Source organism: Dipteris shenzhenensis, chromosome 1 (genome assembly GCF_047967505.1).
Source record: "Dipteris shenzhenensis isolate YYH24624 ecotype China chromosome 1, Dip_SZ_1.0, whole genome shotgun sequence".
Taxonomy (NCBI): domain Eukaryota; kingdom Viridiplantae; phylum Streptophyta; class Polypodiopsida; order Gleicheniales; family Dipteridaceae; genus Dipteris; species Dipteris shenzhenensis.
The window spans coordinates 49,829,262-49,844,060 of record NC_141596.1 but is presented as its reverse complement, the minus strand read 5'-3'; the positions used below and the strand labels follow the sequence as shown (position 1 = coordinate 49,844,060).

Sequence of the window (14,799 nt, the reverse complement as noted above, 5' to 3'; positions counted from 1 at the left end):
GAGACCTGTGGGTCGCGGAAGTCCATGGCTGGTTTGGGTCCATGCCTAGCTTGATACCATGTAGAAATCTGAGTCATGTGCATAGACATAGAATTGATTGTATTGAATCTTTGGAATGTGTCAATTACATAAGTGTTGATACGATGGTTACCAAGAGTTGCAACCTCTTGGATCTTCCGTGTGTGTGCATGAGACCTTAATGGCCTTAGTTCCAATAGAAATGCTCTTGATATCCTAAAGTAACGAACATAAGTGATGACATCGCGGCCCATAAGCTCGTTTGAAATCTGCTTACAGGGCATATTCATTCTCAATAATGGATTCTTCCGTCTACCTCATGATACTCTGAAACCCTTTTAGAGATACCCACTTTCATTCATGGCTTTTCACATGTATGCAAATCAGTTTCATGGGATCCTCATCACTCTGTGGACGTTGCTTCAATTTTGTTCAGTCGTTGGTTGACTGTAAGATTTTAAAGTCTAATATGCACAATTCGAAGTTGGGTTGCTCATCCATAGCTTAGGATTCCTCATTTACCTTACTCCTTCCCCTTTACCTTACATAAGCTCTCTAATAAGTTTGTTCATAAGGCACTGCATCTCGAAAAGGCAGTTTTGGGAACGACTCAACTAGAGTTTATAGCTTGCCTTCTACTGAGAGGATTTCTATTAATTGTCCCTTGGATTTGTGCAGGTCACCAAGGAGACTCTCTGTTCGCTTTGTGCCTAGTTAGCAATCCAAAATCAAAACTATAATTGAAATAAAGGTATGATAGCTTTTCTTTCTCTGCTCAATAACCCATCCGTTGGCAAATTTTCGATAAGTTGATAAGGTTACATGAATTCTTGAGTTCCAACCTCAATGGACCTTCTTTATCAATGACAAAGCGAGGGCAAAGACTTGCTACTCAGTTTGTACCTATTGATGCAATCATTGAAATTTATGAAAAAGAAAAAGAAAAGCATGGAATCATGTCAAGGATTCCCTTCATCATAGTGGAAGATGAAACTGCAATAAAGAAGCGGATAAGGTAACCTCCTTTTTCTCTAAATTATTTTCATAATCTAAATCTTGTTTTTGAATGCAAGAGGATTGCATATGATCTTACAAACTTGTGCTTATTATTGCTTGTAGGTGGAATCCAAAGGATGACATGCTTGTGGGTTTTGATGGATATAAAGTAGATGATCATGAATGCATGACTACATGCATGATCAAAGTGGGAGAAGGACAAAAAGGATATGATCAGATTATTGATGCATTTCAAAATTGTGTCATTGGTGGACGTGCAAGAGTTTTTCTTGCCAATCCATTGCATGATGCACTCCCACACTTGGTTCTTGCACTTCATTGCACTTGCGGCCGATTTGATGCAAGTTTTGTTTGCAAGCAATGGGATGCTATTTTAAACTTATGGAATGAGAAGCTAAAGACCACGGTTGGTCCAATTATTGGACATGCATCTGATGGTGATAGTCAGCAAAGAACATTGATGATCTCCGATTATCTAGATAAAAGAGGTAGTAGATTTGGGATGAAATGGGATGGATGGCCTCTCTCAGCAAAAGTTTTAGAAAATCAAGTTTTTGGGCTGCATGATCAAGATTTTGTACATAATGGAAAAAAGTTAGTCAATGTTCTTGACAAGCCTAAGTGTCAATTGGCTATTGGCAATGCTTGGATCACCTTAAATCATGTCATTATTGTGTATGATGCTTTTTCTATCGACAAGCATATGCTAAGGGAGGGAGACATTAGGCGAGATGACCGCCAAAATTGGGCTAGATCTCAAAGAATATGCAGTAGACAAGTGCAATGGTGCTTGGAAGAATTGGCAAACAATGGAATTCATAGAAAAGAGAGGGGGATTCTAGGAACACAAGCTTATCTTGAAATTACTGGAGACTACATCCACATCTTCTTATCTCCACGTTTGAATCTTGTGGATCGAGTCTATCTTGCAGGCAAAGTCCCTTTTTCTTTCAAATTTGGAGGTCTTGGATTGTTCATCATGCCAACTATACGTTGAATAGAAACTTCATAACTAAGGAAGCTTTCTTAGATGTGCAACTCTCATGCCATTTTGTGGTCCTATTGATCAAGTACTTTAGAGAATTTTGTCCAGGCCTAAGGTGTCCTTTACATCTTATAGGTTTAGATGTAGTTGAAATCTTCTTCAGCAAGATTGGAAGCATGGTGGGACAAGAACGCGCTTATGACTTGATGGATATGCTACATAGTGCAGGTAGTATGAATAGGCTTGCACACTTTGAATGCAAAGAGGATAGTCCTCTATTTACAAGGGCACATAAGAAGCAAGAACATGTCTGGAGAGAATTGAATCTCAAAGCGAACATGCGAGAAGCTAATCTAGGGGACTATGAGTGTGTGTCAACTGATGATAAAATCATCAAAGCATTGAAGAAGGGACTAAAAAGTGCTCAAGAAAGGTGTGAAAGTTCGCATATGAAGCCAAAGGGTGAGAATATGAAGTGGTGGATGGAACCTTGGTCAAATGTATTTGCAGATGCATATTTACAAGAATTTGATTCTAAAGAAGAAGACCAATGTCAAGCAGATCATGTGTCAGAAATAGATGATAATGACAACAATGCCTCCATAAGTGAAATCAGACATGTGGTGGATTCTCTCCTAGATGAACAAGAAGCAGTGAGCCCAGTTGTTACCATTGATGGTAAAACTCTCTTCAAGTCCACATTGGTAAGCTAACTTAATGGAAATCCCACACTCTCTAAAGATAGACTCACAAGGGTTCGCCAAGGAGTATACTACTCTAAGGAAGATATACCTCTTGCTACATCAAATGAGAAAGTATTTGGAATAGGTTCCGATTGTGCTGTATTCTTTCACGAAGAACACAAAACAAGGAAAAGCAAAAGGAAATGCAATCCAAGTCTTTGCAAAAAAAGAAAACACAAGCTATATGGTACCTTGGACGAGTTCAAAAAATGAGGAGAAAGGTTGGTGGGGTGTATGTGGAATATAAAAGAGGGTTCAACCTTTCAGATAGACCTTTTGGAGTAGAAGTCTAGCTTGGGTGGTATCAAAAGGCAAAAGGTTCAAGATGCTTCACATATGACCTTACAAACCTTGACATGATAAATATTGAGAGCGTAATTGCATTGGCAAACCTCACCTATGAGTGTAATAGCAATAAGTATACTTTAGATGAGAATGATTGGAATGTATTCAATGACTTTGTATAGGGGCATTAAACACACTTGGTAGGGGCTTCTTTGTAATCTTTCTAATATGATAAAAGCTTTATTATGATTATTACTATGTGCTGAGTTTAGTTTGATTTGTCTTGATGGATTTTTTAAATTATTTTTTTGCAGGACCTTGAATCACAGAAGTGGATGATTTGCAACCGCCTGGGTACTTTTGTTTATATGAATGCCATTAAGCAAGTTTGAAAATGCTATTTTGGCATCGGGTACAACAAGATGTTGTATAAATGTAGCCTCTATGGTTTTAATACCATGGTTTGATATGACTTAGTAAGGGTTTTCATGGAAGAAAAAAAGTGGAAAGATCTTCTATAAATGTGACAAAGAAGAATGATAATTCCATCTTTTGCTTCTCTAACAATCAAGACATGGAAAAAGTGGCAACGCTAATCGTGAATGTGGCCGAAAGCATGGTGTTTTAGTTTTGTCTTCTCTACTCCTTCTCTAACAATAAAGACATGGAAGAAATTACTAAGTCTCAGATATACATTGTTTAAACAAGTTTCCAATCTTTCTCATAAGAAAGCTCTAGATATTTGTATTTGGCAAGAAATAAATATTATATATCGTCATTGAATTCTTTGTAAAATTGGCTAATCTATCATCCCTTCTCCTAGCTTAACACCCATACATATGGTTTTGTAAAAAATTGAAAGATATAAAGCATTTATAAAAGCTCCCAATCTTTCATGTAGTATTTTTATAAAGGTTGTTTCTTGAGCTCTTTACGTGTTTCAAGTGACTTTGCACAATTCTTTGCTCTTGGTGTATGGCAGACATGATTTGTCTTGTTTGATATTTGTTCCTATTAATTTTTGCACATATGTCTTTATTCTTTGTTTCTCTTGCCTTATGGCATCATCAAGACACAAACCCATCTTAAACTTATGCATTGCCCATTATTGCAGTCGGTACCTTAATTTTTTGTGTGTAGATTCAAATAATGCAGGTGATGTAGAGATCTTGCATTCTAAATATATCATCCTACCTAAAGGGAATACAAAAGTAGTAGTGTATGACTCACATAAGGACTTTTAAAATTCCTCTAGGAAAATAAATATACTTACAGAAGGGGATTTATAAAATTTCCCAAAATTTATAGAGGGGATACTAGGAAATACTAGAAATAGGCTACATAGGGATTTAGAAAAGAACCCTTGAACGCATGTGATATAGGCATATTACACTAAGTGACCCCCCCGAGTTTGATCATATCCAAGAAAGGGGTGTCCCACTTAATCATGTAGTCATTCAAGTGACAAGACACCCAAATTTAGATCCTAATCAAATATACTTAGCTTCGGGATTCCCTCATTGGTTGCTATTGCAGGTTCCCACAGCCTTCTTACCTCTGTTGTTTATAAAAATCCTCTCGCTTTCTTTGTCTCTGATAGATTCCTTTGCTTTCTTTCCATTTCTTTTACCCTCCCCTTCCATCACCATCTATGCAATGTTCATCATTATGGAGAAGTGCAAGGAATACCAGATCTCCAGAAGAGATGCAAAGTGCCTTTCCATGTATCACCTCCACATCCCATTAAGGATTTTCAACAACGATATTGTCAAGGGAATTTTCAGAAGCAACAAGGTCCCAAAAGATTTCCATTTGCCATGGAAGTAGGTCTAGGATGAGGCTAGACACCTACAACGTTGAGGACCACAGTGTCATTATTGATGATGTCCATGTTTGTCCAAGCACGTCATTGTTATAGGAAGTTTTTCAATTGAAGGCTCCAACAAAATGAGAATAAAACTGGGACAGTTAGCCTCTGCTCTCAATAAAACTGAGACAATTAGCCTCTGCTCAACGATATGATACTTACTTTGATGAAGACAGCTATTCTAGCTTACAGGGCACTTGATTAGCAAGGCATTTAAAGAGAGACTTTGGATGGTATGCAAATTTTTATGAGACTTCATTGGCCTATGGTTAGTGGTAGTTCTAGAGGAAAACCTTGTAGTGGACTAGCCTGAGGGATCCACTAAAAAATATGTACAAGATAGCACATGAGCTTAATGGAAGGGGTTTTATATTTACCATACAGGCTTTCCATCATTTTGTTGAGGAGCGAGCGATGAATCAGCACAATATTTTTAAGACTAAGTGACGTTTAATTATTGTCTGCATTCATCAACTCCTGAGCCTACTATGCCCAAGTTGTCATCGTACAATGTGCATATTTTGAGATAGTTGAAAAAATTATTAAGAATTCAAGTTATAGAGGCAGTGGCAATACGCAAAAACATCCAAGATTTCTACAAGGCCCCTCTAACTAAACGGTAGGAGTGAGTCACACCTGTCCATAGGAACATGACTCATTTGGAATCGGCATTAGGTATTTCAAATCTAGTTGAAGACCGCGTTTCCAAGATCTGGACCGTGAATTCTCTCACCCACCCTTAGATATTATTTCATTTTATTTCTAACCTCCTCATGAGCAACAAAGAAGTTTTGGCCCCGATCCCACAGCTTTCCTTCTATCTCCCCAGGCTCCTGCCATGCATGAGCTCGGATCGAGGCAATTCTTGAACGGTTACGACAGACACAACATCCTCTACGAGATAGGAGCACAAGTTTTCGAGACTAGTACTCGTCCCAAACATCGATTTGGAATCAAATTTATCTTGCTCTTGCATCCCTGCTCTAGACATCACAATTAACATTATCCCCCCTCCACGCTTGTGTGTAGGATGTACCCCCGCCCGTGCGTGCATGTGCGACACAACCTCTCCCCCTGGCTGCCCCCCTTGACTCCTTTTGCATGCATGCACAACGCACCCCTCTCTTGTATGAATGCACAATACCCCCCCTCCATCACCCCATGCTCCTCCTTGCACACATGCGCGATTCCCCCTCCCTTGTGAGCATGCGTGCCACCGCCCCTCCACCTCCCCCCTCCCAGTACCCTGTGCCCTCCCACCTCCCGCAGCCTCTTACTGCTTGCTCCCCTTGAGCGCATGCCCCCCACCCCCCTTGCTAGAAGCGATTGTTTATCGACGACACCATTTGCGATGGCACGTTCTGTTGTCTTCACATTCATCCAATACGTTGATGATGGTTAGCAACCGCATGTGAAGCGGATGTGTCTTAAGCAGCTACCCTATATAATTCGGCTCGTAGTTGACTATATCTTTCTCCCGTGCAGTGTTATTATAGCATCCCATGCAAGAAAATCATTGTCTATCCCCACCTGCATTGTGTACGTACATAGACAAGAAGATCTTTCCTAGGAATGATGGCAGAGGGATGTTTCTCCTTGAAATATTATATAGCTGCTTGTTTGTTGTGTGGTAATTGACCCTACCATAGTGAGCACAATATTGCATCTGATAAACCATGTAGCCATATCTTTATACACATTCTTTATATAGCCGATTGATGTAAATTTACGCTAATGTCGATGGCTCAAGGTGGGCATTTTTTTACCTCTCTTGCTCTTTCATAAGCATCTTCCTCTCTACTTCTCTTATGCCTTTGTTTTTTTTTTAACATCAAATTACTATATGTTAGCAATGCATCGAGGTAAATTAAATAAGCCAATTTAACATTATATTTGAAATTCAAGAAGTGGATTATTTCGTTATGGGTTTATAAAAACTTACATGGTTGTTTCATGCTCGTTGTCGCCTTGCATTGCTTACTTCTTCTGAATGTCAATGAAGTGCCTACAAAAAATAGTCCCAAAGTATATTAGCAGTGTACAGACAAGAAGTTATATGTAAAATTAAAAAAGTGTAAAATCATACGTGATGTATGGAGAGAGATGGCACACTTTCTCTCCAGTTATTTATAATATGAGAGAGCATGTCCCTCTCTCATCCACTTTTTTATAATCTGTAATTTTTGACCTCTAATGTGTAATCTGTAATTAGTAATTTGCTTTGCTTAGGTCAGTCGTGCAGAAAGTTCACATTTGATGTGTCAAAATGGTTGTTTGCTCATTTATGCCTTTATTGCACAGATCGTTCATTCTTTTTATAAATAATTAACTACAAACATGCACACTGCTTCATGGATATGTCCCCTCTTGTAAAAAGTATGTAAGAATTAACTAACTTTTCAAAGTACATGAAAATTTTTCAGAATAAAAACTACCAAAGGAAAGCGGGATCAACTTAGAAGGGATTTGCAACAGTTGTGACCATGTCTCAGGAATTAGAAAATAAAAATTGCTTCCTTGGTGAAAAAATTACAGCATCATAAGAAATTAGTTCTAACATTAGGTTTGAATCACCCATTGTTGGTAAGTCATTACGAATTATCTAATACGGTCATAATAAGTTCATATTTAGTACACTAATTGGGTGAAATTTGACTGAAGACAACCGTAACATGCAATCAATGCAGGCTCTTTTTAAATGCAACCCCAACATCTTCGAGAAGTATCAAGTTAGAGGACTTCCCCGTGCATGATAGTGTGGTTGTCTCAGCCCCACTAGCAAGTAAGTCTCACAGCCCCATGGAGGGCTAGGGCTGGGTGAGAATGCTAGGTTGGCATTGCAGCTCTAGCTCAGCATCTTGAAATTTCATGAAATTTCAGCCTTGCAATGCCCTAAGCTTCTCATTGGCCCAAAAACTCCACTGGCTATGGGAGGTTCTGTGACACCTCCAACCTCCAAGAGTAAGCTGCATTAAAGAAGGCCTTCAAACCTTCACGGGGCTGCATTTCTGGAAATGCTGGTTGGGCAGCAGCCTTCTAAAGATTGGAGTACTAGAAGCAACGCGGCGGGAGGTCATCTTAAACCAAGTTCCATATCTTAATCCAAGTTCCAACTACAGCAAGAACGACTCCTACGTACGATGAGGGATTTCTGATTGGACTCCGTGCGTAACATCTTTACTACTCTTGTCCCTCCCAAAGTGCCACTGTTAAGTTTGGCTCTAGCGGCTCAGGCTGGCCTGCACTGTGCGGTAGTCTGAATGCGACAGAGTTTTAAACCTCGTCGGAGTCTATACTTGAGCATAAGTCGTCATAACGTTGGAGATGAAGAACCGTCAGAAGGTTTCGACAGTCAGATCGTACTGTTGATTTGTACAGGTCAGTGATTGCCTACAATAGCTACAATAGCCACCCCTCTACCTTCGTAGAACAGACTTAAATTTTAATTGTCGTCACACTACTCAGTAGACGCTTGGATTATTGTTTGCTCATTGACAATGTTAGCTTGAAATCCAATAAGTTTAGCGTCGGTAGTGAATCCGGTTCCTCCTTCAGCAAGGTAATGGGTTCCTTCTTCCTTAAAACTACCATCGCGACCTTGGCTGCCTTGCTCTCAACCTCTCGGTTGTTTGGAACCTCTCCTTGGTGGATGGAGCTAATTGGATGAGAGTAAGGAGAACTACTAGACAACCCCTGGAGTTCTTCGCCCACATCTCCTTTCAATTTATTTACTGTGAAGCCCCACGCGTGAGCATAATAAACTAGGCAAATCGGACATTTGATGAGGATGACGGGACCCTCCGATACTTCTCTCCGTTGACGTTTTCATGACTACGTAAAAGCAGAGCCCTGTCCTATGTTTTACGGGAAGTTTAAAGATATGGCTTTCAATCACATGAAAAATTGACGTAGTTTTACTGCTCGTCCCGTACAATAGTCGTTTTACTTACTTGGTAAATTCTAATCTGTTTTTTTATGGAAGTGGGGACCAACCCGGGAGCTGCAAGATGCATCGCACGACCCATGTAAATCCTAACTAGTGTTGGTGTGTCCACTCGAAGCTCCCTCCTCGCTGATTACGAAATTGCCGAGCAGCAGGTTTTGCTAGCAACACGGGAAGACTGTATACTTCATGGCAGAGCTGTGAAGACGTCTGACAAAGAAGCCTATCGGTTTTTTTAATTCTAGGGTGGTCTGTGACTGAGTTTCGTTCGAGGTCTGGAGTCTCCTCCCTTGCACAGGCACTTTGTGTGCTCACGTGAAGATTTGCTAAGCAGGCTACTAACAACGGTTTATATCGTGAAAATGTTGTCTTACAGAATACACCTTTGAATGCAACAAGAGAGCAGCCCAACAGCAAGAGCAGAAACAGCAGTTTATAGCGAAGCAGGATCAGCAGGAACAAGAAAAGCAGTAACAGCAGATTATGGCGGCAACGCTAACGGGTCCGGTGCAGGCCCAAATCACAGGATTATGGAGCCTCTAACGAGAACTTTTCTCGGACAAAAGAGACAAACAAAGAAGTGGTTGCAAATTGATAGACATACCTGATCGTAAGCCAATTTTGAAGCACTCACACAGCTTGCGGATTTCAATTCGTGAAAGTCTGTAGCTCTTGAGCTAGTGGCAGCAGGTTTTAGGTCGCTATGTTTTTTAATAAAGTTTAAAAAGCATTGCTTGTAATTTATTTTAGCTTTTACGGCACGCAGCCTTCTCCTTGAACCACAAGGCAAAAGTGATTCGAAGTTTTCCACCCAGGTTTTCCCCAACAGTAATTGTATTCTTTTGGTCTTTGTTCAAGATTTAACTTCATATGCTGAAATTGTTCTTGGTGATTAACTTTGAGCACAAAGTTTTGATCAATAGATTCATGAATTCAAGAGCTTAGCTTAGGATATGCATGTCACAGTACTGGAGACCTTTTAATTACAACAATCGAAATTTGAGATCTTCGTTTGTACAAGATTAATCAACCATGATAGAGAAAGAGCGAGTTTCTCCTCAAGGCTATTTTGATTACTATGTCAGTTTTTTAATCATTCGTGAGACATATCCTTGGCACTAATATTATTGGTGTTATCTCGACATCCAAGGAAGGCATTAGGAAAGAAGGGAACTCCTTTTGGGACCCTCTAAGAAATTCACTATTTACCTATTTTTGTTGCACTCAAAATATGGGAAATGCCATAAAATGCGGATACTTACTGCAAAAATGTCAGTCTAGTACTCAAGCTTCACATTAAATGCATATATAAGATCCTTGATTTTTTGTGCAAAATTTTACGATTCTAACATCACCAGTGTGTCCGGAGTGGGCCAAAACCCCCCAAATTGACCCTGAAGGCACCAAAAACCGACGCCCACAGGCCCGAAAAATGGCAAAATAGCCCGAAATAGGAGATTTGCACAAAAACGGGATTTGGCCAACTAGTGATGTCAAAATCATAAAATTTTGCACATAAAATCATCTTTTGAAGATCACGTATGTCAGACATAATAAAAGAAAAAGATTTTGAATATGACTTATTTTATATTTTTATAACATATATATATATTTATATTTATATTTATATTTATATTTATATTTATATTTATATATATGTATATGTATATGTATATGTATATGTATGTATGTGTGTGTGTGTGAGTCTGTGCACGCTAGTACGCACGTACGTATGTACGCATACACGCACGCACGTTTGTATTTATGTATGTATATACATATGGTATCTCCCACTTCATAAGTGGATAGGAGCTATTCTCTTTGTCGACCTCCCCCTTGGTATTCTTTAGTATGTCTTTAATGGCTACCTAGGCAACTTAGAGGACCTATCATTTATCACTCATCCCAATTTCATAATTCTGACTCATTATGAAGTTTCTTTTAACTCTTCAACCTACCGATTGTATTTAGACATCCAAAAATACCAAAAAGATACGTCCTTCTCAAGTGGTTCTCTTACCCTAGTTGCCTACCAAATGAAACAATGGTTTTTTTTTTTGAAAAAACTGAATGAGAGAAAGAAACAATATGCTCCTTAATGAAGCACTGGTTTGAGACAAAAAAAGGTATAAGAAAAGCATGTGTTTCTTCTCAATGCTTCCAAGAGAGTAACAAAAAGAGTTTTATTCATGTGAATACACTGACTGAAAAGCACAAACAAAACAGAGTTTCATAGGATGGAGAAAGGTATTGGGATTTCTCTAAAGTTAATAAGGCCATAATCTTTGGTCACTTTTGTGTCAGACCAATTGAGGACGTGATGGCTTGAACTAGATGCGAATATATAAATTTGTAGCTTCGTATGTAATGCAACAATTCATAGGTCTTGTCATCCTTTCTTGCATAAAAGGGCCCTTCCCCCAGCCATCTTAAACAACATCCTTGGCAATATCTCTCTTCCATGCACTTGATGATGTAAAAGTTAATCTTCTCTACATTGTCTTTATTTGCACTCAGCACAAAATTCTCTCTCACTGCCGAAGCATTACTAAGTTTATCTTGATGCCCTTCATATGTTGGGAGCATTTTTTAACTCTCACACACAACCTATTGCAAGCTAGCAAAAATAGAGGGCTATGCAAGAACAAGTGACGCGGAGCACCAACCTCAACCACACAAAGACGCACTCACCAAGGAAAGTTTGGGCAACACTTTCACTATACCTCAAAATATTTTCAGCATGGATGAGCCAAATCTCCTGCATAATACTCGATCATGTATGAGCATGTATGCACCATCCAAAAGGACAAACCAGTGCTTCTTCTCACACACAAAGAGATTTTGCGTAGAGCCTCACAACTTCCACATACACAGATGGAAAGCGAGAGCATGCATCAACACCCAACCACCACGCAACACAAACACAACTCTCATGGAGTTTGTGTGCAACAAATCACCATAAACAAGAGGGAAGGCAAGATCTACGCGTCTTCTACAAGAGAATAGAAGAGAATACGTGGAGAAGCAACATGCTATTGATATACTATGCATAGAAACAAGGAGATACAAGGTTGAAGTAGCAAAAACGTTAGGAGGGAACAAGATCAGGGTACATCAAGGCTAGGAGGGAACAACACGAGCAAGGTGCATCAAGGCTAGGCAACTAATTGAGTACAACGGCAACCCTTGGGATCAATTTATAGAATCTAGATGCAAAGGTGCCCAAGAATGGCCAAAAGCTTGGCTTTTACTCCAGACAAGGTCTGCTTCTTTTGGAAGGCTCCTCCAACAATTGCATGGTGCCAACTTTTCTAAAAACGTGCTCCTAAGTATATTGGGCTTGCTCCCGTAGCCCATCAACTAATCTATGAGTAGGATCTGCCATGTGTCTGTTCAATTAACTAATGATAGAGAGAGGGGAGAGGGGGCCGAGTAAGGACTGAGAGAAGCAAGGGGCTAATACAATTGTGAGGCAAGACCCAGAGACCCCAATGTATAATAAATGTCAAGGTCCAAGAAGAGAGACAGAGAGAGAGAGAGAGAGATAGAGAGAGAGAGAGAGAACGCTTCAGTTTCTTTTCCACTTAGTTCAAATTTCACCTAATGATGACATGCTATGTGATACTTTACATAATATAAGTTAATAGCAATCTAAAATTGAATTGTTTCCCCAACACAACCACTTGCCCCAACCGTAGTCCAAGACATAGGTTTTGTGTCCGCCTTTTCATGCATATACTCATGAGCAATAAAACGAACACAAAAGATCAAAGCGACACAATGGGACCTTAACAATATATAGAGATGAACTTGGCACATTGGAATAGAGGAGGAATATGATAGTGTACAAGAGGACAAGGCCTTGATCTCTATGTGTTGACCGATTTAGAACTAGCGATACATAATCATGCAACAAGGGATATGACTAGTGTCGCAAAAAGACAAGGGGACAAGGGAGGGGAGACACATAAAAGAATATGAAAGACCAAAGCAACAACACAAGGACCATAAAAATAATATCACCTAAAGAGATGAACTTGCAATATTGGACACACGAGTTCATTCAATGGAATTGGGAGCCTCAAAATTAATAAACATGGTTGAGGGCAAGGAAGCTAGGTTCTTTGCCCTCAACCCAAGTCGAGCAACTAGAAGAACACCACCCATCAATTCTTGACATCATGCCATAGAAAAAGTTGCACCCATTGGCAAACCTCAAATCATTGCTCATCAGATTGATTGCGATTAACCTTAAAGAATTTTAATTACTTTCCGATGATGTTTCAAATGCACTAAAGAACAACTTGATAATCATATATTTCAAGAAAACCCACCAAAACCCCTAGATTGTTATTGTAGTTTCCATAAATTCATCTTTATAGATTAATAACGCACACTCCCAAGGGATCCAACTCTATGGATTTCTTGTTTGCTCATTTATAAATAAAAGCGCTACATGTACAAAGCATCAACCTTTGGTAAGTTTTCAGCAGAATTTGCATATAATGTATGTTAATGTAACTGGTGCATATGTAGATGTATTCTAGATATTTATAATTGCACCAATCTATAAATTCATTTGTGGAAAGACATGAAATTTTACCTTTAAATTTTTCCAATTTTATAGTTGCCTTAAAATCAATGCCAAATGAGTAGGACTCAACACTTATAAAGGTATTTGCATTATGTGAAAGAATGCAGGAGTATGTAAAGAACCTACCCAGCCTCAATTTGATGGATGTCCATTTTAAAAATGTTCAACACTTGGTCCTCAAATTGATATTTACAGTAAACTAACAAATATTGTCACATCGAATGCTTTTGCCAGACTACAATATTACAATAAATCATCTGGCTAGAAAGGACAGAAAGGAAAGAAAGCATCATTCTTTTCTCTGAGAGAGAGAGAGAGAGTCAAAGAAGATACGCCCCTCATCATGTCTTAGGTGCTTTATTCGTATATCTAATACCTTTCTCAAGAAATACATCAGAAGCTGAAGTGGACAATGTCCTTTGAGTTATCCTATGCTTTGTTCTGCTCAACAAATTACTAATCCTGTCATCAAGCCAAGAATATGGCAACCATGCCTGTTAGCTACAGATTAATTACCAGCAATTACCTCTCACAACACAGTGGTTGAAAAAAATGTTCATTCTCCCCTGCACAGATTTTTGCACGAGTAAAAGGATGATGATGCCCACTACCATAGATACCCAGCATGGTATAATTGTGGGACATCAAGATCGGTACTGGGAAGCCAGATTGACAAACCTTGTGATAATCTTCCACATCCAAAAAGAAGGTGCTGCCCAATTATTTCATCAACCCAACAAACGTTGCAAACTGATTTAATCACAATGAAACTTTTTGACTTTCTTAAATGGGGAGTGTATCCTAGTTTATGTATGGTCAGAACGATACATGATTATCTCATGCTGCTTAAAGTACCGCCTCCCTTCCTCATCTATGAGCACAAGATTCAAGAAATATTGTACACTAAATTTATTGTTGACATTTTTGTAAGTAGGAGTCACATCATACGGGCTCAAGAACAGCCTAACGGGAACGGACTCCCCTGTACAAAACCCAAAATAATACAGCATTTAAAAATCAATGTCAGCACTATGCAACTAACTAAATTACCACATATTTTTAATCTTTCACTAATCAACTGTTTTTATACAGTTCATGGTATCCAATTAGAGAAACAGATTGACTTACACATCTTCATACCTCGAACAGGCGCACCATCCATAATCTCATATTTGGCAAGTGTCTCACTTTGATGGAAAGTATTTGCCCCTGAACCTGTTGATTCTCGCCGCCTGATTTCAAGTTCCATATGTTTTATTTTTATGCGAACAAGTAGGAAATAGATTTTCCCAATGATTACATCCTTCAAATGGTACCTGAGGGATAGACATCTTCTGCCCATGTTAG

The 14,799-nt window shown here is 39.1% G+C and overlaps 1 protein-coding gene across 3 annotated transcripts in view; it reads right to left on the bottom strand.

The window, feature by feature from the left end:
• Nucleotides 1–13,631: 13,631 nt before the first annotated feature.
• LOC147905977 (vacuolar protein sorting-associated protein 26A-like) overlaps nt 13,632–14,799 on the bottom strand; it is a 129,886-nt gene continuing 128,718 nt past the window's right edge. For 2 of the 3 annotated variants that reach the window (XM_087382575.1, XM_087382593.1), the window contains 2 exons: nt 14,581–14,768; nt 13,632–14,434 (listed from right to left, as the gene is read on the bottom strand). In XM_087382575.1, coding sequence (XP_087238701.1) covers nt 14,259–14,434; nt 14,581–14,768 — 364 coding nt within the window. In that variant the 3' untranslated portion in view covers nt 13,632–14,258. The remainder of the gene's footprint in view (nt 14,435–14,580; nt 14,769–14,799) is intronic. The other variant, XM_087382583.1, reaches the window with a different exon arrangement.